This window comes from Solea solea, chromosome 14, assembly GCF_958295425.1.
Source record: "Solea solea chromosome 14, fSolSol10.1, whole genome shotgun sequence".
In the NCBI taxonomy this organism is placed as follows: domain Eukaryota; kingdom Metazoa; phylum Chordata; class Actinopteri; order Pleuronectiformes; family Soleidae; genus Solea; species Solea solea.
Genome location: NC_081147.1, coordinates 20,631,516 through 20,653,640, shown reverse-complemented (window position 1 = coordinate 20,653,640; position 22,125 = coordinate 20,631,516). Strand labels below are relative to the sequence as shown.

The 22,125-nt window shown below is 41.0% G+C and overlaps 2 protein-coding genes across 5 annotated transcripts; one reads left to right on the top strand and one right to left on the bottom strand.

The window, feature by feature from the left end:
• Positions 1 to 2,768: 2,768 nt before the first annotated feature.
• atp1b4 (ATPase Na+/K+ transporting subunit beta 4) lies at positions 2,769 to 9,189 on the top strand. Of its 2 annotated transcripts, none has more exons than XM_058650634.1 (9): positions 2,769 to 2,975; positions 3,118 to 3,183; positions 3,767 to 3,983; positions 6,161 to 6,289; positions 6,429 to 6,533; positions 6,898 to 7,097; positions 7,578 to 7,634; positions 8,092 to 8,184; positions 8,280 to 9,189. In XM_058650634.1, the coding sequence occupies exons 2-9, from the start codon at positions 3,118 to 3,120 to the stop codon at positions 8,439 to 8,441; spliced, it is 1,029 nt and encodes a 342-aa protein (XP_058506617.1). In that variant the 5' UTR covers positions 2,769 to 2,975; the 3' UTR covers positions 8,442 to 9,189. The 2 variants fall into 2 exon arrangements, with proteins under 2 accessions (XP_058506617.1, XP_058506616.1); XM_058650633.1 differs by having other exon boundaries at positions 3,115 to 3,183.
• A 976-nt stretch (positions 9,190 to 10,165) lies between these two features.
• lamp2 (lysosomal-associated membrane protein 2) lies at positions 10,166 to 21,544 on the bottom strand. Of its 3 annotated transcripts, none has more exons than XM_058649527.1 (9): positions 21,357 to 21,544; positions 18,751 to 18,866; positions 18,094 to 18,304; positions 17,840 to 18,001; positions 17,517 to 17,752; positions 17,270 to 17,389; positions 17,010 to 17,064; positions 16,740 to 16,910; positions 10,166 to 12,103 (listed from the first exon to the last, which is right to left on the bottom strand). In XM_058649527.1, exons 1-9 carry the CDS (start codon positions 21,400 to 21,402, stop codon positions 11,961 to 11,963), a joined length of 1,260 nt encoding a protein of 419 aa, XP_058505510.1. In that variant the 5' UTR covers positions 21,403 to 21,544; the 3' UTR covers positions 10,166 to 11,960. The 3 variants fall into 3 exon arrangements, with proteins under 3 accessions (XP_058505510.1, XP_058505509.1, XP_058505511.1); XM_058649526.1 differs by lacking the exon at positions 10,166 to 12,103 and adding an exon at positions 12,565 to 13,028 and having other exon boundaries at positions 21,357 to 21,543; XM_058649528.1 differs by lacking the exon at positions 10,166 to 12,103 and adding an exon at positions 13,153 to 15,843 and having other exon boundaries at positions 21,357 to 21,543.
• Positions 21,545 to 22,125: the final 581 nt, after the last annotated feature.

Genomic DNA, 22,125 nt, shown 5'->3' with positions numbered 1-22,125 from the left:
GTTTTTGATGTACTTTATAAATGTGTCCTCACCTACTGCATACCGGCTGCAGGAAATGTCCCAATGGCCCAGCTAAATGTTTTGGTTTGAAAATGCGGCCCAACTGAGTTTGTAATTGAATAGTCGTGAATTTTGTCTATGTTTTTCTTTCTTCAGTCTTTGTAGGTTTATTGCTGCTGTTTAAGTTTGTAAAAAAAAAAACATTTAAAATATGAAGCTTACATGACATTTGGAAGCTTGAAGTTAGGTTTGACCTGGTTTGAGAGTAAAAATGTGATGTGAGGATTGAGCACCACCTTCTGTCCAAAATACAGTGATGCATTCAAGAGCCATTACGTTTTCAAAAACAGCATGAAGTATAATATAATATAATATACTGTACATGACTACATCTTATGCATATAGATGTTTACTTGTTTACTTAGAAGTTTACTTTACTTTGCTTGTAATCTTCTACCACTTTATCCTCCACATGATAGGGGGTCACGGGGTCACTGGTGCCAAATCCCAGCTGACATAGGGCAAAAGATCAATTTAGAGCGTCCAATTTGCCTTATCCCCAAATGACTACCAAATAAACTCAGAAGAAGAAGAGTTAGTGATGTAGAAGTAGTTCACATTACTGCCCTCAAACACAGGATGGTGCCAAACACCTGGATGGATTCTTGTCCCGTTCAGCAGATCACATGGATTTGTTGAAATCCTTCCCAGTGGTTTGCGAGCTTTCTGTGCAGCCAAACACTTGTCTGCCTCAGTGTTTCCCAACCCTGGTCCTCAGGGAACACTGCCCTGCATGTTTTAGATGTTGCCCTGCTCCAACACACCTGATTCAGATGGTCAGCTCATCAACAAGCTCTGCAGAAGCCTGGTAACGAGCTGCTCATCTGAATCAGGTGTGTTGGAGCAGGGCAACATCTAAAACATGCAGGGCAGTGTTCCCTGAGGACCAGGGTTGGGAAACACTGGTCTACCTGCCTCAGCTGCCATCGCAGGATGAGACTGACTGACACCTTTTACAATGTCAGCTAATAAATTGCCCTCATACCAGTTGATGGATAGGAATAGTTTGTCCGTATAACTCACAGGGAGGTTGACAGCTCTATGACAGGGAGCTAGTTTACATTTAATTTCAGTTTTTATCTCTTGTGCCTGGATATAATACTTTAAGGCGATCACAATAAAGTTAATTATTAAAATTCTGTCTCCACAAGTTTTAATACTTAAGTAAATTTTTTGTCAGAAAATTACATGTAATACTTAACAATAAATGTCATATACTTTAAGCCATGGGTCTCAAACTCAAATGACTTGAGGGCCAGTGAACGTCTAGTCTAGTCAGGAGGGGGCCAGTCAATTGAAAAAGGGAAAAAGGGACATTTCTATACAGGTTGTTGATATGATCTTAAAATTATATCACAATTTTTCATCATGATTATTGCAAAAATTGTATTCCTAACAATATATCACGGTTTGAAAATAAAAGTGTTTGATAAGGAACAGTAAAAACGAATTATTGTGCAAAATGAATCTGTCAATAATAATAATAATAATAATAATAATTTAAAAAAAACATGGCAGGTCACATGAAATTGATTGGGGGGGCCACAGATGGCCCCGACTTTGAAACCCCTGCTTCAAGACTTTTCCTCAAGTCTCCTCTTTAGGTACTTTATACAAGACTGATTAAATTGTTAGCTTAGTTTATTACTTCCGATTACCTTTTACAAATATGTGAGTTTTTTTTATTTTATTCACTGTTAAAAAGAAATAAAGAAAAGGAAAACAGGTTAATTTTTAATTATGGCAAGGCCCACCTGCAGTACCGTCACCAGCCACACTGAGAATCACTGCAGTCCATCAGTCAAGGACAAAAAGTTCTGTTGGATTTAGTTTCTCTGGTTTGTGCAGCTACTGGGACACTGTGACGACTTCCATTCATCTGGACCTGAACCATATATCACCACAATTCAAGCCTTTGCCTTAAACTTTAAACCAGTCCTTCAGACATTGGGTTCTGCCTCTTTAGGACCAGGTTTTTGGTCTCCCTGAGGACGACTGGCCCCTGACGAGGTCAGCACACACACAAGCACGCACGTGTTGACCGCGCAAATCTCAAAGAAGGGATTTTTTCCATGACGCAATTTGTCTTTTCATTTTAAAAGAAGAAAGGGAGAAAAAAAAACACTCTTCCCCCACTCCTCCTCCCCCCCACTCCCACAGTTACATGGGGTAACAGAATGTTACGTGACCAGAGTGCAGAGATGATGAGGATGAGGATGATGATGAGGAGGAGGACCACTTGAACCTCAGCAGAGGGAAGCTTATGGTAAGTAGCTGCTGGAGGAGTGTGTGTGTATGTGTATATGTATGTGTATATGTGTGTGTGTGTAGTTTTCTCATGCATGTATGTGCAGGAACAAAAAACCTGATGATTGATACTCAGCTCATGACGCCTTTGTGTCGTGGAAGTCAAACACAACATGAATAAAAGTTACTGTGCACATGGATGGACTCAGCAGCCTGCGGGCGTCGTGATTAACAACAGTGTCTTAACTTTAACTGTGTCGTTGGGGTATATATAAGCTATAAATATTGCATTCAGGGTTTAATTCACTTGGAGTTTGAGCTCAGCAGACAATGGCCGATGGTGCGTGTACAGAATGAATCCAGTGCTGTGGTCCAGGCCGCTGCCAAACGTCACTGCGGCTGGGACAAAAAAAGGAAAAAAAACCCACACACACTCTCACTCTGTATCCCACCCTCACTTTTTCTCTGTCCACCACTTCATTCACTAACATGCGCGCCTGGTTGCCGGAGGTTCTGCACACCCGCTCCCCTCTGCTTGACTAAAACTTTCTAATGAAATCCCCAAACACTTTCTGACAAAACACATTTTTGTCCTCTAAGGGTCCAGAGAGAGAGAGAGATTTTTTTCAGCGCCTTAATCAGCGTGTTTATTGGAAAGCAAACCTCAGGTGAGGCTGTGTGAGAATTTTCAAACTCTTGTTTTGTTTTCAGCTTCAGCAGGTGTGTCTCTGTCACTGACTCAGAGGTTTAAAGGAGCGAGGCCGTGGATTTCACAAGTACCTTTTTTCTCTCTCCCTCTCTGTAAAGAAGATGGAGCCCAGTTCCACAGAGGGAGGAGCTGAAGAGACGCTCCCTAAAAATCATCCACCGCGTCCGGTGAGTGTTGCCATCCGTGCTCATGAATGCTTGGTCCAGTGAAGCAGATGACACTGTTTTTGAAAATGAAAATGAAAATCGGTAATCAAGTGGTTTTCTTAGCACTGCTATGAAACTCAGATTCAAACACTCAACAGCAAAACAAAAAAAAAGTTCAAGCACTCTTGTTCTGGACACTCACACAAGTGTCCTGCAGCTCCTCTGGGCTCTTGTGTGTCCTGAGAGTCAGTAACTTAACATCTGGTCGTCAGAGTCACTGTCTGCAGCTGCAGCTGCTGCTCCAAGCAGGAGGGTCCACTCGCAGGAGGTCAGCTCTCCCGACGAGTGCCACAAAGGTCACCAGTGGGTTTATACTTTGCAGAAACAGGGGACAGGACCATCAGTGCGATGTTCATTAATATGCAGCGCACGCTCTGGCAGTTTATATTATCGCTCATACTTGGGATCAGAAGGCATGCCATTTTTTCCCCTGCAGTGATTTGAAAAAGAAAAACAGGTCGATAGCTTTTTGACAGCCGAGCGTAGCCGCCGAGAAAATATGTGTGGTGAGGGCTTTTTCTCTTCTTTTCCCTCTTTTCACCAGCCTCACAAAGTGATACTCAAACATGGCCAAGAGCTGGAGGAAGAGCAGGAGGAGTTGGCCGAGCACCAGCCGCTAGAGCAGGAGGACCTGAACTTTGAGAGATGGAAGCGCAGGCCGTTACCCAGGAGGACGCTCCACCAGAAAATAGCCGACTTAAAGACATACCTGTGGAATGCAGAGACCCACGAATTCATGGGTCGCTCTGGAAAGAGCTGGAGTGAGTTGATGAAAAAGAGAAAAAGAAAAGAGGGTCTGTGTTGTTTGGGGCATGGGGGGGGGGGACATTTGGAATAATGCAAATTCTTTTTTATTACAGATGTATTGGAGTGTTTCACAGCTGAATTATAATTTTTTTTCAAGTTTAATGGTGTTTAATGTCTTTCAAGGATGTACTCTGGGACGCTTAAGGGTTCTAGAAGTGTCTCTCCAATCCAGTGAATGTGTACGTGTGTGTGTGCCTGTGTGTGTGTGTGTGTGTGTGTGTGTGTGTCCTCATGTTTAATGTTTACATAGGTGCATAGACAATTCAAAGTGTCCTGACAAAAACAGACTGCCTGGGGACGTGTCCCCAGCGGGAGTGCGCTGTCCCAGGCCTCGCAATTGGCCAGGAATCACATTCCACTACATCTTACCATGCTCTCCACTGTCTCGTTCCCAAAGCCTCTGCGACCTCGTCGCTGAACCTAACATGCTTATGGCCCCGCAGTTGCAAGCGAAACGTGAAGAGAGAGAGAGAGAAGCTCATGTCGGGGGTTTTTTTCTTCTTCTCCCCCCTATAATTCACTGCCAAATCAAGCTCTGGTGCAGGCGAGTTGTGTTTTGGCAGAGGCAACAGACTGGACAAGTTTGTTGAGTCAATGATGATGGAGCAGCATCTTGGTATCCCCCCCCCCCACACCCCACTTCCACTCCTTTGCTCTAGACATGATCCAAGTGAATGTGGAAAGACAATCCAAGGGAAGTGAGTGTTATTAGATGCTTAGGCTGTAGCGCTGGATCTCAGGCAGGATTAGGAAGCTCACATTTCAGCCACATAACCAACTGTGTGCACCCTTGTGCAGGAGCGGGGGGGCCCATGTGTCCGCCGAAGAAAGGCCCCAAGTTGAAGTCCGTGCTGTGTGTCTTGTGAGACGAGTGTGTAAGAGGGGACACAATACCAGAGTGGGGTGATTGGGGCTCCTTGGAGCTGGCCAGGCCTCTATGGCTGCAAAAGAACTTCACTACGATGGCAACCGGAGGTGCACTGTGTTCCAGAGTGAAAGGACAGCTGGGAGAATTCTCACTGAGCTGAAACAGAAAGTCCTTTGTGACTCCGGGGACGCAAGGCTGGCTGCAGCGAGTCCCCTGTGAAATTGTCTGCACAGCAAAAGCCATTTCATTTAGGGCACGTTTAGCTTGATTAGTTGCTTATGGACTGTTAATCGAAAAGTTGCAGCACAAGCCTAGTTCTCAGGGTTTTCTTGTTTTTTTATGACTTAAGTAGAAACGAAAAAAAGAAAAAACGATGGTACGTAATAATAGCTTTTTCCATCAAATTGAAAAAGTTTGTGAGGAATGTCTTGCTTCTCTGAATCCGTTCCAACGTCAGCGTCTGCAGTGTTTCCTGGTTCACTTTCTTCTTGTTGTTGAAATCAGTCCTGGTGCTGAGAAAATGGCGCGCGCAGTTCACCTCACATGTAGGGAGTAAACGTAAAAAGTCGTCAGCGATGTCTGAAAAACCTACTCTGAGTGACACTCCTGATCATGGACAGTATCACGACTGAGGTCCAGGATTCAGATTTGATTAACCTGATGCATCATTAAAACTATGAATACTTGACCCCAAAATAGTTACATTAATGCACCTTTTATGGAATATGACCACACCGTCAACCGTATAGCATCTGATAAGCTGTGTGTGTGTGTGTGTGTGTGGATGAATTTCTCAGTACGATATTGGACTTTTTACCATACCGATAATGTATACGTCTTGAACTGCAGAGGTCATTTAGTCTCTTCTGTAGTGAAATTAACATAACATTTTTCATAGTCATGTTGCAGAAAATGTGGATATAAAATGTATTTATTTTGCGAAAAATAAAAAAGCATAACAAATACTAGCTGTAGGGGGCGCCAGCATAGAAGTCGAGTAGCTATTTTAGTCATATCGGTGGATATCCGATAATACATGTTAAAGCCAATATCTGCAGATACTGATATTGCGTCGATAATATCGTGCGTCCCCAGCAGCAAAGAAATGTGTGATCGTAATATATAGCTCTTGCGGTCCGGTGAGACTATCGCGGTCAAGTTTTTAGGACATTCATTGATATCAGATCTTTTAAATTATCTCTGCAGAATCTGAATGAAAACCTCTAAATAAATGATTCCACCCCTTTTATCCGTCTCTTCCAGGCCTCATCCTTCTCTTCTACGCTGCACTTTATCTGTTTCTCGCAGCCATGTTTGGCGGCTGTATGTTTTGCCTCATGTGGTCCATTAGTCCCTACCATCCAACCTACAACGATAGAGTGATGCCACCAGGTAAATATAACCCCAATCTTTAAACCCCTCCTCTGTCTGTGACTCTCTCTCTCTCTCCCTCTCTGCTCGGCAGTCCTTGTGTCATTGGCTTCTCTTTGAGTCTCAGCACAGTTGACTGTCTCTGCGTCTCCACTGGCAGGTATGACGATGGCCCCACATCTACAAGGCCACGACATCGCCTTTAACGCCTCTGATCGCAAATCCTGGAAGAAGTACGCCAGGTCAATGGATGAATATCTGCGACGTGAGTCCTGATTGGTGGTTGTGTGGGCTGTGAGCATTGGGGGGGGGGGGGGGGTCAAATGGGGTTGTTCAGTTTGTTTTAAGTGAAGCGGGGCACGCAACGAGTTAATCGTCATCTTCACTACCTTTGTCCCCCTTTTTCCTCCACTTGGATCTCGCAGGGCATGCCGGGAAGGGAAGCCTCTTTGTCAGCTGAGTGCAGCCATTCACTGGCCTGTTTTTTCACACCCTGCTTTTGTCCCGCTTCCTTAATCAGAGGCCTGAGTCTGGCATGGCACTGCTGTTGCAAAGGTTTATTTATGCCTTCTTTTCTCCCTTCCTCCCTCCCTCCCTCCCTCCCTTCCTTCCTTGATCCCCATGTGCAGCGTATAATGATGCCGCTCAGGAGAGGAAGAATATGCGCTGCACAGATGCAGGATACTTCATGCAGGACAACTTGGAGGAGAGCGCAGAGCGGAAAGCGTGTCAGTTTAAGAGGTCCTGGTTGGGGGACTGTTCCGGTCTGCAGGACCCCCACTATGGCTATTCTCAGGGAAGGCCATGCGTTCTCCTTCGAATGAACCGGGCAAGTGTTAAATCAGCAAAAAATATAAAACAGCACATTTTTAAGTACAAAAAAAAAAAACTGCACTCACCGTGTTGCTGTGCAGCTGAAGCTCACAGTTGTTGTTTTTTCTCAATGAGCGACATCTTGTGGGCATTTATGGGAGGAGGAAACAGAAGCCAAGACTGAACTTTGAGTTCATTTGATTTTGCAAACATATGGGTCAGGTCAGTGTCCTATACAGGAAGTGGATATGTAGTGACCCTCTGGAACTTAACATTATTAAAGGGCCACTTCACCGTAAAAAAACAACAATTTTTTTTTACTAATTTCCAGAGATGAATGTGGCATTTGATCATCAGAAAGTGGATCTGAGATACATATCTCATTCCAATAACAACAGTCAACTCTACTCCAAAAGATAAAAATGCTAAACCAAAATCTTCTTGTTTTTTTTTTCCGTTAACTTGACTCTTCTTCATGTTCTTTTCTCGTCTGCAGATTCTCGGTTACTTACCCGGTGATGGTAAACCAGTAAATGTGACTTGTGGAGTGAAGGTACATAAGCCATCAAAAACATTCCATGTTCCCATTCTGCATATGTTATTTTTATATTTCATCCTTTTGTTTTTTTTTTACTACTTATTCTATTCACATTTTGGCCCCTGCCCACATGCAATACACTAATCTCATGTTCAATCCTTGTTTATACTGTAAATATCAAGCCCATTATGTATATATTCTGGAAACTGTCTATTATTAACTTATAGTTGTATTGTTAATATCTTTATATTGTACTTTCTTGGAAATGCATGTTTATTATTTATTATCTTTATCTTTACTGTCTTTGCTGCTGTGGCAATATAAATGTACCCTCTGTGGGACTAAAGGACCATCTTATCTTATCTTATCTTAAGTGAATTCCCCAGGTGAGGGATCAATACATTCAAATCTTCAAATCTAATCTTTACATGCAATTTTCCACGTGTGAGTTTGTTGTTGTTTCCTCTTTCAGAAAGGACCAGCAGAAGCCTTGGGAGAAGTCCAGTTTTTTCCGAAGAGCATTTTTGACCTGAAGTACTACCCTTACTACGGGAAGCTCAGACATGTGAGTGACAGTTTCTGTGAATAATAACTTACAGTAACTTTGTTTAAGCCTGTGAAATAACACTCTCACACGTCTGTCTGTCTCCTCTGCCACAGGGAAACTACTCTGCACCAGTGGTGGCTGTGCGTTTTGCAAGCGTGCAGTACGACAGCCACATCCAGGTGCAGTGCAAACTGAACGGAAAGGGCATCATTAATGACTCACCCACTGACCGCTACCTGGGCAGCGTGACCTTCTCCATGGAGGTCGGCGCTTAAGGCAGAGATGTGTGCTCTTTGTGACAATGAGGCTTGAACATGTACAATGAAAAACAACAACACTGTCTGTTTTTAATGAAATATGTAATTACCCTCTTCTCATCTTTCACCTAAATATCCATGTCTCCTGCTGTGAAAATTCCCTGAGAGTTGGAAATGTACTCCTTTTCTTGTGTTTCTGTCACCGAGTGTGCTACTGGCACCTGCACCCACAGCAAACTGAGTGCTGAGCATAGAGTGAGTTTAAGTTCACTGTCTGATGTTTTTGTAATGATTAGCAAGATTAATCGCACTAAATTACAATCTGCCCAATAGTTAGCGTTTCTGGCTATGCAAATCCAATTATAACTGAAAAACTTAACAGGTCGATTAGGTGTATTTTTTTTTTGTCTGGTTAGATTATGGTTTTTGTGAGGCACATTTATTTTCTGTGACAATGTGTACTAATTTGTTTTGCCTTATATTTTTTTCTTTTTCTTTTTCGAAAACATGTATATTGTAAGAATTCAAAGATGTATCATGCAAACACTGACGCAGGACTTGTACTGTACTTACACAGTAAAAAAAAAAGAAGACATAATGACTGCAAATACACTGTTATATTAGTATATTTTGCTTGAATAGAGCAGAATTATACACTCATGATAAATCCACCTCTTGCCTTCTTTTGTAAAAAAAAATATATTTGCTTTTGAAAATGGAATACTATACAAGACTGATCAATAAAGAGACATACTGTACTGTGAAATAGTCTGCACTTCTTACACAACGCTATAACGTTTGTGGTAGAATCATTACTGCTTAATTTTCATAATTCTTAAAATAAATGTAATATTCTATACTGTAATTATTCGTCCACACAGGACCGGTAACCAACCAGTGTTGGGAACAGTTCATGTTGACCGAAGTGAAGATGTTTCGTGGGTTTTATGACGGCAACGCTGGGGCAATTGATGAAGCCAGGATTGATACAAATAACAGGAGGAGCTGGAAAACAGTGGGTTTAGTGTGACAGTCTCAGAAAATAATGGAGGACCTGTGTCACATTCTCCATAACAGAAGGATGGAGCAAAATATAAATATAAGCACTCTCCCTTTGACCTAAAGTATAACAAACACTTTAAAACTGTAGTGTGGAACTCTTTAAATATTAAAATATTAACAAAAAGCTGTTGCATTCAGCCAAACCAAACCTTTTTAAGTTTGACTATGTCGATTTACCATTCCAGTTTTTTTTACTAGTCACAATGACATTCATGTGTTTGGGGTTTGTCATTGTAGAGATCTACAGTTCTAGTTTCAGACATCTACAACCTCATTCTGACTATCTGAAACTAAATTCAAGATATCTAAAAAGGACAATGTCATAAACAGGAAGTGACTTGTTTTCCTTCCAGACGGTCGGCGGCAATGGTGACACTGTGCTAGTAAAGCGAGCGCAAACCTGGCTGGAGTCCAGTTGAAAGCACAAAGAAGTGTTTGAATATCTTTGAAAAGAAAATGTTTCAGGAGGGAATTCTGCCGTTTGATGACATGTTTTCGTTTGGCAGAGCTTGTTGTCAGATGAAGGTCCGTGGCAGCGTACAAGTAAGGCTTAATTGTTTCTTTTGTTCAACAACGAAAATCACCAAAAGCTACACAATGAATCAGGTAAAACAAAGATGCCGATTTATATTCAGTTAATGCTACTTTTCAAACAGCGCGCAGAAGAACGACAGCGATAGTAAAACAAGAACAAAACTTTATTGAATTAGTGCCCTGCTCGTGTCAAACAGGCTCATCATATCACATTCTCGATCAGACGGAGACAAGACTCAAGCAAGCAACAGACAACAGAAAGGCACAGAACTGTAGGGGGAGGGAGATGTCGTTAAGTGAACGTCGTCGAGTGCCGAGTGACATTAGTGTTGAAAACGTGGGACTCCTCGTGAAATATATTATATATTATAACACAATGAAATATATTAGGACTTTTGAAATGACACAGGATTTTGAAAACAAAGTTAAGAGGTCAGTGTTTCGCAATCCTGGTCGTCGGGGACCCACTACTGATCCAACACACCTGATTCAAATGGTCCGCTCGTCATCAAGCTCTGCCTGATGACGAGCTGTTCATCCGAATCAGGTGTGTTGTAGCAGGGCAACATCTAAAACACCAGGGTTGGGAAACACTGGTCTAGATACCCGTCTAGACTAGAAACAATACAGGTCACTATAACCCAGATTCAGGTTTGTCAGGTGTGAAAGAGGATCATCTGGAGGACACCGTCTGCTACTGTGGGGGGTCCACCCCTGTTGTCCTCTGTGTGTGTTTTTTGGAAGAGAGCTCAAGACAGCGTTGTACTGTCTCAGGCTTCTTTTCACTTCTCTTAATAAACATGTCTTCTCTGGCCAGAATGTGTACATTCCCATACAGAGGAGAGAAAAAAAGCCTTCTACATTAACCTGAAGAAACCATCACTCGACAGAGACGCCAACTATCGGCCGCCTACAATGCAAACTCTCTTCCTATTAAAGGATCGACAGTCACACACACACAGAACAGCTCAGGGTGAACTCCCTCCAACACTCAGGTGACACCAACGACACTCTCACGCGCCTCGACTCAGGTGAGATTTACAACCTGAAACTGTGTCACGGGGTGAACGACGTGCAGTGTTTCACATGACAACTGTCTACAGTTATCCAGCCTACATGAGCTCAATACCTGGATTTCCCCACCATTTGTTTACATGTAGGCCCGAAGACACCTCTTGAATCTTAAACTTAACTAAAGCAAGTCCAGTCTAAAGATGGACATTAAAATCCTTTTTGAGAAATGTGTTAGACTCGCACGAGTGATCGAAGCATGAACACATCAAACATTTGCAAAAACAAAACAAAAATGGGTCTTAAAGTGTCTTAAACTGTGCCTTTCCTCAAGCTACAATTAAGTGACTCTACATCAGTTTGTGAAAGTGTTTTGATTTAGCTGTAAATTCACATAATGGCGACGGTTAAAGACATAAATAACAGCGGCATCTGGGATATGGATAACAATAGTGGGTCGTTTTTGCTTGCTTGTACATTCACGTTCATCATAGTGTCATTTATTTTATACAATAGAGAAATTTACACATATACTATTATACACCACAGAAACTGAGAGGGGGAAAAGGCCTCTCTCTCTCTGGAAGGAGGTGGACGGCTACTCACAGCCAGTAATTTTAACTTTTTTAAAAACATGCAATCTATAATCAAATGGTGCAGTATTGATCATAAACGTCTTGGTACTTGATTCAGTCATTGGCATCAAAGAAAAACAAAAGGAAACCATCAGAGTGGCTGCTGTGACGAATTTAAAAATGGGTGCGAGAAATAAGCTATTTTTCCAGGAAGACGCCGCCGCCTCACAGGAAACAGGAAACAAATTATTTTGGGATGCTTTTGATGCACTGGGGGACAGGGGGGGAGGTCAGGAGGGAGCTTTTCAGAAGCTGTGAGGGTCGTAAAGGGGTAAAGAGGCAGAAGCAGCTGGGCTTATACAGACTGGTAGCCAGTGCGACTCTTCCTCCGGCCAATCAGGTAAGAGATAAGCACAAGGATGATTAGGAAGCTGAGAGCCACACCCACCGCAATGGGCACCAAAAAGCTCAAATCAATGTCCACGAAGCACTCCTCAGCTGACAGACAGGAAAAGAGGAGAAGACAGAGACAGCGGGTTAGTGGTTTAGTCAGCAGAAAACACGACTTAAGAGGAGGACACGGAGGGTCAGAGACGCAGGAGAGGAAGCAAGGACCTACAAAAAAAGTGGAATTAACAGCGTAAATGTCGTGCAGATTAAGGTCAACAGCAGCACATAAAGGAAAATGAAGTGGATATGACACATTCTCTAAGAGTATGAAAGAAACAGGCTGAAACTTCGGGAAACACAAAATCCTTTTTGTACCAAGAGTAAGACTGGATGAAATTAAACCCTAATGTCTGTCAGTGATTACACTTACATGTTAAAACTCTTTAAATCCACCTGTAATTAAGTGGAACAGAGACAGGTTGTGGTTTTAACAGGGATTAGAGACTGGATTTGTTCTCAGTCGTGGTCCTCGGGGACCCCACTACCCTGCATGTTTCCAGTAAACCAGATTCAAATGGTTAGCTCATCAACAAGCTCTGCAAGAGCCTGGTAACGAAGCATTTATATTTATTTATGTAGGGAGTCCACAGATAAAATGTTACTCAGTGACTTTCAGGGTCTCCTCATGGCAAGAAAAGTAAATAAATCTGCGTATTTCCCAAAATGTCAACCAAATTCTTTAAAGAGACGTTTAAGCGCTGAACACCACATGGAAACATGAATACAACACATGGTCATTTTTTTTCCTTAGTTAAAAAAGGCAGCAAAGCAAACAAGCAGCGATTCCCGAACTTCACATTTTTGCAGTGATTCAAACAAGGTCAATTTCACTGGAAAGACTGGTAGCCAGTGGCCATGTTTCTCTTTCTCCCGATGAAATAGGCCAGCAGAACGATAAGAATGAGAACAAGCAGGGCAACTCCGACAGCTATGGGAACAAGGAAGCTCTCCACGTCGGACACGCACTCCTCAGCTAGACAAGAATGAAGAGAGCAGAGAGGTGAATGTTTCATAGGTTAAACAAAAGACTTTCAAAATAAAGAGAGCTATAGCAACATGGAATCATTTTGGAAAAGGAATAAATATTTACTCAAGTGTCCAGGACATCAACAAATTTTTATTTCCATATTTCTTAAAATATTATAAAGCTCCACTTCAGTCTGACAGAAAACCAGTTTATTATCGTTATTGCAAACAGCGCGAGAGAGAGGAGATGAAATCAGAAAATGACAGGTGTCCACACAACACGTGAATCGGTCTTTGTTAAGATGGTCTTGCAGCACAAATTCCCTTTACTGAACGTGAGCGTCATGTTCTCCACTGGAGATGGGGGAGGAGTTAAAATAATGAGCCAAATAATATCAGGATTTTAAAATAGGGCAACTGGATGTTTGGGTTAATGAAGAAAGGCACAGTGGTCATATTGGAAAACTGATTAGATGGGATGTATTGTGCACAGACTTTAACATTTAATATTGGTGCTGGAAAACCATCTTTTTATTTAAAAGGCAAGTGAGTTTACACAAAGCTGAAATACACAAGACCGCAAGAAACAAAACAAAAAACAAAAAACCACACAAGCAGAAGTCAAAGGTCATGTTTGATTTGTCGCTATCATCTAATACAAACGTCCTGGAAGAGCAAACCATAGAAGCAACTTAAAAAGGCAAATATTTCTATTCATTTTCCATCTTCAGCACAAGTTTACTGCGTGATTTGCTCCAGTTCTGAATGAAGAGCTGGGAAAAGCCAAACAGTAGACAACATTCTGCTCTATTTAAAACAATACACACGCAAAATGTGTCACATCAGCTTTCTATCGTTACAACAACACACGTACTTGGGCTCGTCTACATCCCTGACACCAGCACCTGCGCTGGCTCGTCGACCCAAGGCCCTGAAAACCGCCTTTTGTCACCAAATGTTTCTGGTTTATTATAGGTTCACGTGAGATTTTAAAGATTTCATTTCAGGTGGTGTTTGTTTTAAGATGTGTGAGAAAAATCTGGCACAACCACTCCCACGCAGAAGCGGATTAGCCAACGTTGTAAAAGAGTGGTGTCACATTTCGGGAACTAAGCGCACTGTCTTTAAAAAAAAAAAAAAGAAGAAAAGATTGGTTCTAATTCTAATGTCTATGCAAGTATGATGCTACTCCACAGAGCCAGGCCAGCTGTTAACCTCTGTTTCCATTCTTTGTGCTAAGCTAACTGCTAGCTGATACTGCTCTTTATACTCAAGAGCAGTATCATTTCTTTTTCGCCTCACTTACAAAACATTTTTTTTTTTTGTTGTTTTTTTTAAATTTCCAACATTTCAACTCTGACTATTACAAAAAAAAGGAAGTTTTCAAGGCCTCAAACGTCCACGGATCCAGCCGAGGCTGAGCCCAGGGCCGATACGCAGGAGAAATGATGTGACAACAGTCTCAACAACACAATGCAAAAATATAAAGAGCGTCTTAGTGCATTTACATGTAAATATCCTTGGTTCAAATCTGCCTGTGCTGAAAGTGACACGATAGTATTAATCCCTTTTTCTCAAACCTAATGCCAAAAATATACCGAGGGAGGGAGGAAAAGAATCATTATGTGACCTTTCGTTTCAGATTTATTTTTAATCTGGAATATGTGCAAATAAATGTAAAAGAGACTCCCTTTAAAGAGCAGACATCTAATGGTGCAGCAGGAGTACAGGCTGAATTCATGACCAACAACCAGGAGTGACACTGTCAGTGTCCAGTCATTAGTTCAACCGGGGCTTTTACTGCTCTATACATGTTAAAAATGTCAATCATGTTAAAAACTCACACTTTGATTTCACATTATTTATGATTGGAGTCTCAAAATTAAATGTCTCTCCTGCTCTGCAGGGGCAAACACGGGCTAAAGCATACTTCCTTTGAAAAACAATGGATTTCACCTTCAACCTAACTCATTTTTTTGTAATAAAGAAAGAAAACTTCCTTTAATGTTTTGTTTTTTTAGTGAAGGAAATTGTGTTTAAATTATGTAAAATCATAATTAAAGTAAATATTTATGCAGGGGTGGGGTGGGGAAAAGTCAAAACCATTAAAAGTAAAAAAAAATTTAAATGTCCACACAAATAAATGATGACAAATGCAAAGAAAAGGGGGAAAGTGTGCATGGCAAGTGCAGGATCCCAATGCGACAAGCTTTAATTTGCAAATGTAGATCTCCTACAGTACCTAAATCACTCCAAAACACCACTATATACACTGAATAATATCACAAGTCCTATTGTTTCTACTTGAAAATTTAGGGATTGGGGAGAAAAAAAAAGTGTGGATCTTGCACTTGCTCATCCAAAAAAATAAAAACACAACAAAGAAGGTGGGACAAGACGTTCACAAAACAATAAAAAGGAACACAAACATTGGGGGGTGGACAAGTTTGGTCCTTGAGATTTACACCAAACCCTTTATCTTTGCTTGGACTTTGTTATTCAAGACCCTCGAGGCAAATAAAAATGTTGCACAACAGCCAATAATGTCGACAACAATAAGAATATTTTCCAAGAGACAATCAGAATGATCTGTTCCATGGCCCCCCACCCCCCAGATTATGATTCTTAAATTTTAAAAGCCAAGGACCAGGCTTGGGAGCCCCGTGATATTTCAGGGTCGATTTAAAGGGTCTGATATCCAACGTAAGTCTTTCTTCGACCAATCACATAAGCAATCACTACAATGAGAATCAAGCCAGCCAGAGCGGCGCCAACAATGATTGGGATTAAGACGCTGCTGTCATCCAGTGAACATTCATGGGCTGCAGATAAAGAGAGAGTCAGTCAACAGGTGGAACAGTGACTTATGTGTTTACACACACACACACACACACACACACACACACACACACACACACACACACACACACACACACACACACACACACACACACACACACACACACACACACACACACACACACACACACACACACACACACACACACACACACACACACACACACAGCAGTGCAGATTATACACCACATTTTTAATCCCAGTCCAGCTTTCCAACTGTGTCAGTACATATGATTTAACCTTCTTTGTACTTTAAAGCTGCCAAAAGCTGAATTTGTTCCATTTTTCCCACAGTGAGATAATTAATTATTTTACAGTTTTGATGATCACACATTAACACATTTCCCCTCATGATTATCTTTAAAATTAAAAAATAGGGAAAAATTTTTCCCTAAAACCATTAACAGAAATCACCCTCACACCCTTGAATGTGACTCGTCTACGTCTTTGTCTCATTTAGCATTTGTTGTCATAAGAATATGTAAGTTTCCCCGCAGCCGAATGATTCATCACTTTTAAATCAAAGTTGCGATTACAGTGGCTGCAATTAAGACAATTAAATAAAAAAGTGCCGGAAACAATTAATCTCTTTTAGTACTTATTAAAGCCTACATTATTAAAGTTAAAAGTATAAATGTAACTCATGTGGTGATGCTATATATAGCTGCTTATAGTTTGTCCAGAGCTAAACTGGCTTCTCCAAGACAGACAGACTTGAAAAGCCCACACTACATGTAATAGTGGCTGGTTAAATACATTTTTCTGACACTAGTTGTTGCAAGTTAAGGTGGACATGGGCACGTGAACCAGGTTAAAAGCTTGATTTGCATTAAAAGGAGGTATTTGAGGAACAACTTACCTGTACTGAAATCCCCCTTCACGACTCCAAACGGCTGCACCTGGAGGTTGAACGTGTAGAGGCTGAGCTGGTTGGTGATAGTGTAGTTCTGCTCTTTGTTGCACATGTAGGAGCTGCCGATCGCTGCCTCCCATAGACTCAGGTTAGAATTCGACTGAATAAACTCCCCACCTTAAAAATGAAACAAAACATCAGCCTGCTAGCTCGTCATACTGTTTTTTTTGGATTGCTCACACAATATGTAAGGAAGACGTGATCCGTCCTAGTTACCAGAGCTTGGGTTTACAGTGACGTTGAGAGAATGTAGTCTGAATTTTGAGCTATCCTGTTAGAAAGAAAATACAAGTTAGGAGGCAGAAAATTCAAATCTTGGGAGCCTTATTAGTCACCAGCGATTAAGCTAATCAGTGATTGGCTATTGCTAGCACCTTGAAGGCATTTTTTGGGGGGGGGGGGGGGGGGGGGTACCACAAGCTGTTTCATCAAATGGGTATAAACTGGATAAAAACATCATATTGACAAGAACTCACATTAGTGAAGGTGAAAGAGAGGTTCATTGTGTCTGATGCCAACTGCAGATGAGTACTGTTGACTCCACATAATCCAGTGGCTTTGGTCTTGTTGTGCTCCAGGTTTAACTCCGTATAGGTCTTTAACAGAGGGAAAAGAAGGAAACCAAATCACAAGGGTCTGTAGAAGACCATCTGCATGTCATATGGGAAACACGAGACCCTCACAGAACTACAGCGTTGAGACCGTGTGTGTGTCTGAACATACCTCTCCCTGTTTGAAACCAATACGCAGGCCAAATTTGACCAACAGACAAGCTGTGCTGTTTTCAGCGTCGATGCTGTATGTCCAAGTGGAGGGTGTAGGGAGGGTGGGGGTTGGGGTGGTAGTAGGAGGAGGGGCAGTGGTTGTGGTGTTAGTCACAGGAGCTTCAGTGGTCACGTTGGTAGAGTGAGTGGTTGGGGGAGCAGAGGTTGTGGGTACATCAGCTGAGCAAGACGTTACTGTAGAAGGAGAAGAAATGTTTTATTTTTGGGAAAAGGAAAAAATATAGCAACTAGGATGAGGTGCACCACTGCATTTGCACTTACTCTTATCACTCTTGCTGCCATTAATGACAAAAGCCTGCATGAGTACGTCAGACAGTGTCATATTGACCAAACTAGACAGGATGGTGTCTTTACTCTTGCACGAGTAGCAGGTATCCAGGCCTATGTCTGTAATCTGAGGCGTCACGGTCACAGATGCAGTTTCTACAAACGAAATTAAAAACCACATCGGCATCAGTACAACGCATCCATGTGTGCTTCTTTGTTTGTTTGACACTGTGAGGTGTAGGAGTTACCATTTGAAATAGATTTCGGAAAGAGGGATGAATCGCTGAGGTTGTAGGAAAAGATGACGGAGTCTGCCTGGTACATTAGTCCACTCAGGGTGAATTTCACACTCAAGAAGTGCCCGTCTCCAAAGTTGAGCTGCAGTGTTGAGCTACTGTTGTCACATAGACTTCCAACTGTTGTTACTTTACCGGGAAGTTCGAACACTGCTGTTTCATTCTGTAATGAGAGCAGGGTGTAACCTCGTTTAACATGATGAAACAAGTTTATGTTATAATAGTTGACTTAACAGAGCTTAAAGAGAATTTCAAGGCCTCCCTGGGGCAGACACAATAAAGCTTAGTACAATTTCATTTACCGTCAAGCATTTTAGTCATTCACCTGGTGCGTTCGACAAGTCAGATAAAGTGTGAAAAGCAATCTCAGATCAATAAACAATTCTTTAAGCTGCTTTCAACAGTACAAAGGAAATGACAACTTCAACATATGTGCCAGGAAATCACACCAACTAAAATGGTTGCTTTGTTGTGACACCCCTCATTTCCCCTCACTTTCACAGCAGCAATCTGATTGTCATGAGGCTGCTCTGCTTTATATTCACAATGATACCATGCAGGCTGATGTACATAAGAGATTTAGTCTCAGCAGAATGACCAGTCACTCACCTTATCAGCAGCTACTTCATATGAGACTGAGAAGTTGACCATCAGATTGGCATAGAGGCACAACTCGCCCTTACTGTTTGTGACATTGACTTGAAGGCCGTGTGACAGCTGGAAGACTAAGAAAGAAAAAAAAACACAGTATTTTGCACCAAATACTTACTACTTATAACAGAAACAAGTGAAAGCTCAGGGAAATGTCATTAAGTCTGATTCCACAAGGTGATTTTAGGTAAATAACAAGAATGGCTGTAATTTGAAATTGTTTCGGCATTGGTTAATAAAATGCAACTTGGATAGATGCAATTTTCTTTAATAAAACGTTGAGACACACAGTTGATGTATAAATGCCAGTTTCATTTATGTGTTTTTGACAAGCTACGTCCCATGAAGAGAATAGCAAATCACATGAGTGGTCAAATGACCCAGAGTCAAGTGAAGCGAACAAAACACTGCTGTATATTTTAATATACTCCCTAATGTATACTAGCAACAGGGCCTTTACCTTTCCACATGCTCTGTTAAATTACTACACAGTTAAATTGAGGAGAGGTCATTGTCCATTTAGATTACCTATGTGGTTATGACAACATGCACTGTCAACAGTAGCTTGCAACAAACCACAGATGTAATCAAGCCATGAATCTGATATGACTTAACTTAAACTCCTCGAGTTGTTGTGTGAACTGGTTTGTTCTAACATTATTGTATCACATGGTCTTGTGGTACATTTTAACTGACTTTTTCAATCAACAGGGAGTTGATAGGTACAGTACCTAAACATGAGTATGTTCATTTAGTGACAATGTATGTGCGATGTTATGTGTGTCATGTTAGATTGTATAGTTTTCTCTTTTTTTCTTCACCAGTATAATTTTACACACTGATTTTATTACAAGCGTAAAGTTAAATTTCTCTGTTGACAGCTGTAGTCAGGCTTCAACTGTTACTATGATGCTCCTCCTCAGGTAGCCAGGATGATTTTGAAGAGATATAAGGCCAGAATTTGGATGGGTATAGTGTTCTTTAAAAAGCCAAGTTACTTTCTCCAAAACATTTCTATGTAAATTATGAAAATCTATCAACACCATTCTTTTAGTTAATGTGTAACACAGTAAACTTCATATCTTTGCTTTTTGGACTCTGCGTCACACAAAGCTAAACAACTAGAGAGAACAGATTTGATATTGTGATCAGCATTTTTCACTCACTTGTTTTTCTTTACAGTTGATACAGGGACAAGCAGATTAAATAACAGGAAATTCCAATTGGTTGTAACCCTTTGATATTTATAGACATCAAATCTAAAGTGTGGGGGCATTTTTTTTTCACCAATAAAAAAAAACACATTTTGACCAAAGTTTAATCATTATTTCATCTTATTCAAATGTAGAATATATGAGAAATAGGATTTAAACTCAGAACAAGTTATATAAATGTTACTATTGCATTTTTGGCAAAACCACATAATGATAGGGGAACAACCGACTTCAGTAATGCATAATATTATAATCTTTACTTATAGATAGGGCTGCAGCGATTAGTCTATTTTGATAATGAATTCACCTGTATGTGTGCTTTTTCAATAACTAAAACAAGCTTTCTGAATGTAGTTGCAGCCCTACTTATAGATGACTTCTCAAAACAAAGTACTATAACAGAGCAAAAAAAAACAAAATGCCTGACAGACTATACAACATAAAAGGAGAATATAATCCAGTATGAGGATAACACTTGTTGTCATTTGAAGAATCTACAGATAACACATCATTTGACAAGTGATCTGTATTATTGTGATGATTGTATGAAACCACAACAACCTTAACACATTCAACTTTTGTGTCATTTAATATCGCTAAATCACGGCGCAGCCTTTACTGTCACGTGCTATTTTACAGTAAACCGTCAACGAATGCTAATGCTACGTTGCTAATGGTAACTATCTTAGCCAATGAAGGTTCAATGTGTGATATTTCCCCCTCTTCTCTTGGGTATATTTAGGCATTGTTTATTTAGCAGCAGGTGCGACTTGGACGGTGTAAGACTTAACCACCACCTCGCACTTCTTCCAAAATAAGCTGCAAGCTAACGGCTAAGTTAGCTTAACAGTAAAACACTGAAACAACAGTCATTTTGAACATTAAAAGGCTCGCCTGACAGATATGTCACAGTTTGGCCGTTGAGCGGCGGCATGAGGGGATAATTGCTGGTAATGTAGACGAATGAGGCGTATTATTGTGTTGCAAACCACCACCCGGCTGTGTCAGTGTACCGTTGTTGACGTAGGAAACAATTAGCAATGCAGCTAAGGTAAGTTAGCACAACACCTCGACAGGACTGCCGCGCCATTTACCAGGCGCCTGTGTGAGTTTATTTAAAAAGACCTGCAAAGTAAATTCACCATCAGTCGAGCAGATTAATATCATTAAAATGTAAGACTATATGCTATCTGTGAGATAATCTCATGCAGCCCGAACACACCTGTACCAGGCCCAAGGAGTCCCGTAACTTTACTCACGTCACTTCTCGGAATAGGACGAAATTATTTTTTTAAATAGTCACATTACAACTGATAAAAAAAAACTAATCTTCAATATAGTGGTACATACCGACGCCAAACGCAAGAAGCAACACAGATGCAGCACATCGGGTCATGGTTGCCTGGTAGTTTGGAGTGTTAAGTCAGCGCAGAGAAGTTGAGACCAGTACCCGGCAGTGACGGTCTGTAAACGGTGTTAGAGCTGCAGCTGAGCCGCTGCCGCTGTTGACTGAACCAGGAAATGTAATGGGAGTCATGTGACAGCAGGGACCTAGTGTGTCAACACACCGACGTGTGCGCGTGTGTGGATCAAAGCCAGGTTTTATAATCACAAATATTGAGTGGTGAAAATCAACACAGGTCTATTTTAAAACTGTATCCACCTCTTGTAACATGAAACAATAAAACGTGCACCAAATAGTATTTTAAAAAAATAAAAAAATATTGTTTGACTTTGACTGGTACCTAACAGACCAGCAGCAATAAACTGCTTGTTTATATTTATGTTAATATATATTAATTATTATATTGTATTATCTTTTATAGATATGAATAAAAAACCTTCCTTATGTAAAAGAAAAGCTATAAAAACAGTGACCATTACCCCTTGCATTATACTATTTCTTTTTCATTTTTATTGTTTACTATATTTCAAATTCAATTTGTTTCTTATTGCTGCTGCTTGTTTTTTTTAAGTTCATAAAATACAAATTAAAATTAGACTGCAGCCCAGCTTTGAATCGGTCACCCACTTTTACCAAGTTAATTATTGTACTGTATGGACTAGTAAAGGCTAACAGAACGTGAATGTTTAATAGATTCGGAGAGGGGGAAAAAAA

Bases quoted from the DNA above. Each gene is read 5' to 3' on its own strand.
- lamp2 (XM_058649526.1), bottom strand. From the start codon at position 21,402: ATGACCCGATGTGCTGCATCTGTGTTGCTTCTTGCGTTTGGCGTCG. The intron at 18,867-21,356 runs GTATGTACCACT...TTTCTTTCTTAG, and splicing joins GCTTCTTGCGTTTGGCGTCG to TCTTCCAGCTGTCACACGGC. The intron at 17,390-17,516 runs GTATGTTCAGAC...CCTCTGTTAAAG, and splicing joins TTGGTTTCAAACAGGGAGAG to ACCTATACGGAGTTAAACCT.
- atp1b4 (XM_058650634.1), top strand. From the start codon at position 3,118: ATGGAGCCCAGTTCCACAGAGGGAGGAGCTGAAGAGACGCTCCCTAAA. The intron at 3,984-6,160 runs GTGAGTTGATGA...CGTCTCTTCCAG, and splicing joins TCGCTCTGGAAAGAGCTGGA to GCCTCATCCTTCTCTTCTAC. The intron at 7,635-8,091 runs GTACATAAGCCA...TTCCTCTTTCAG, and splicing joins ATGTGACTTGTGGAGTGAAG to AAAGGACCAGCAGAAGCCTT.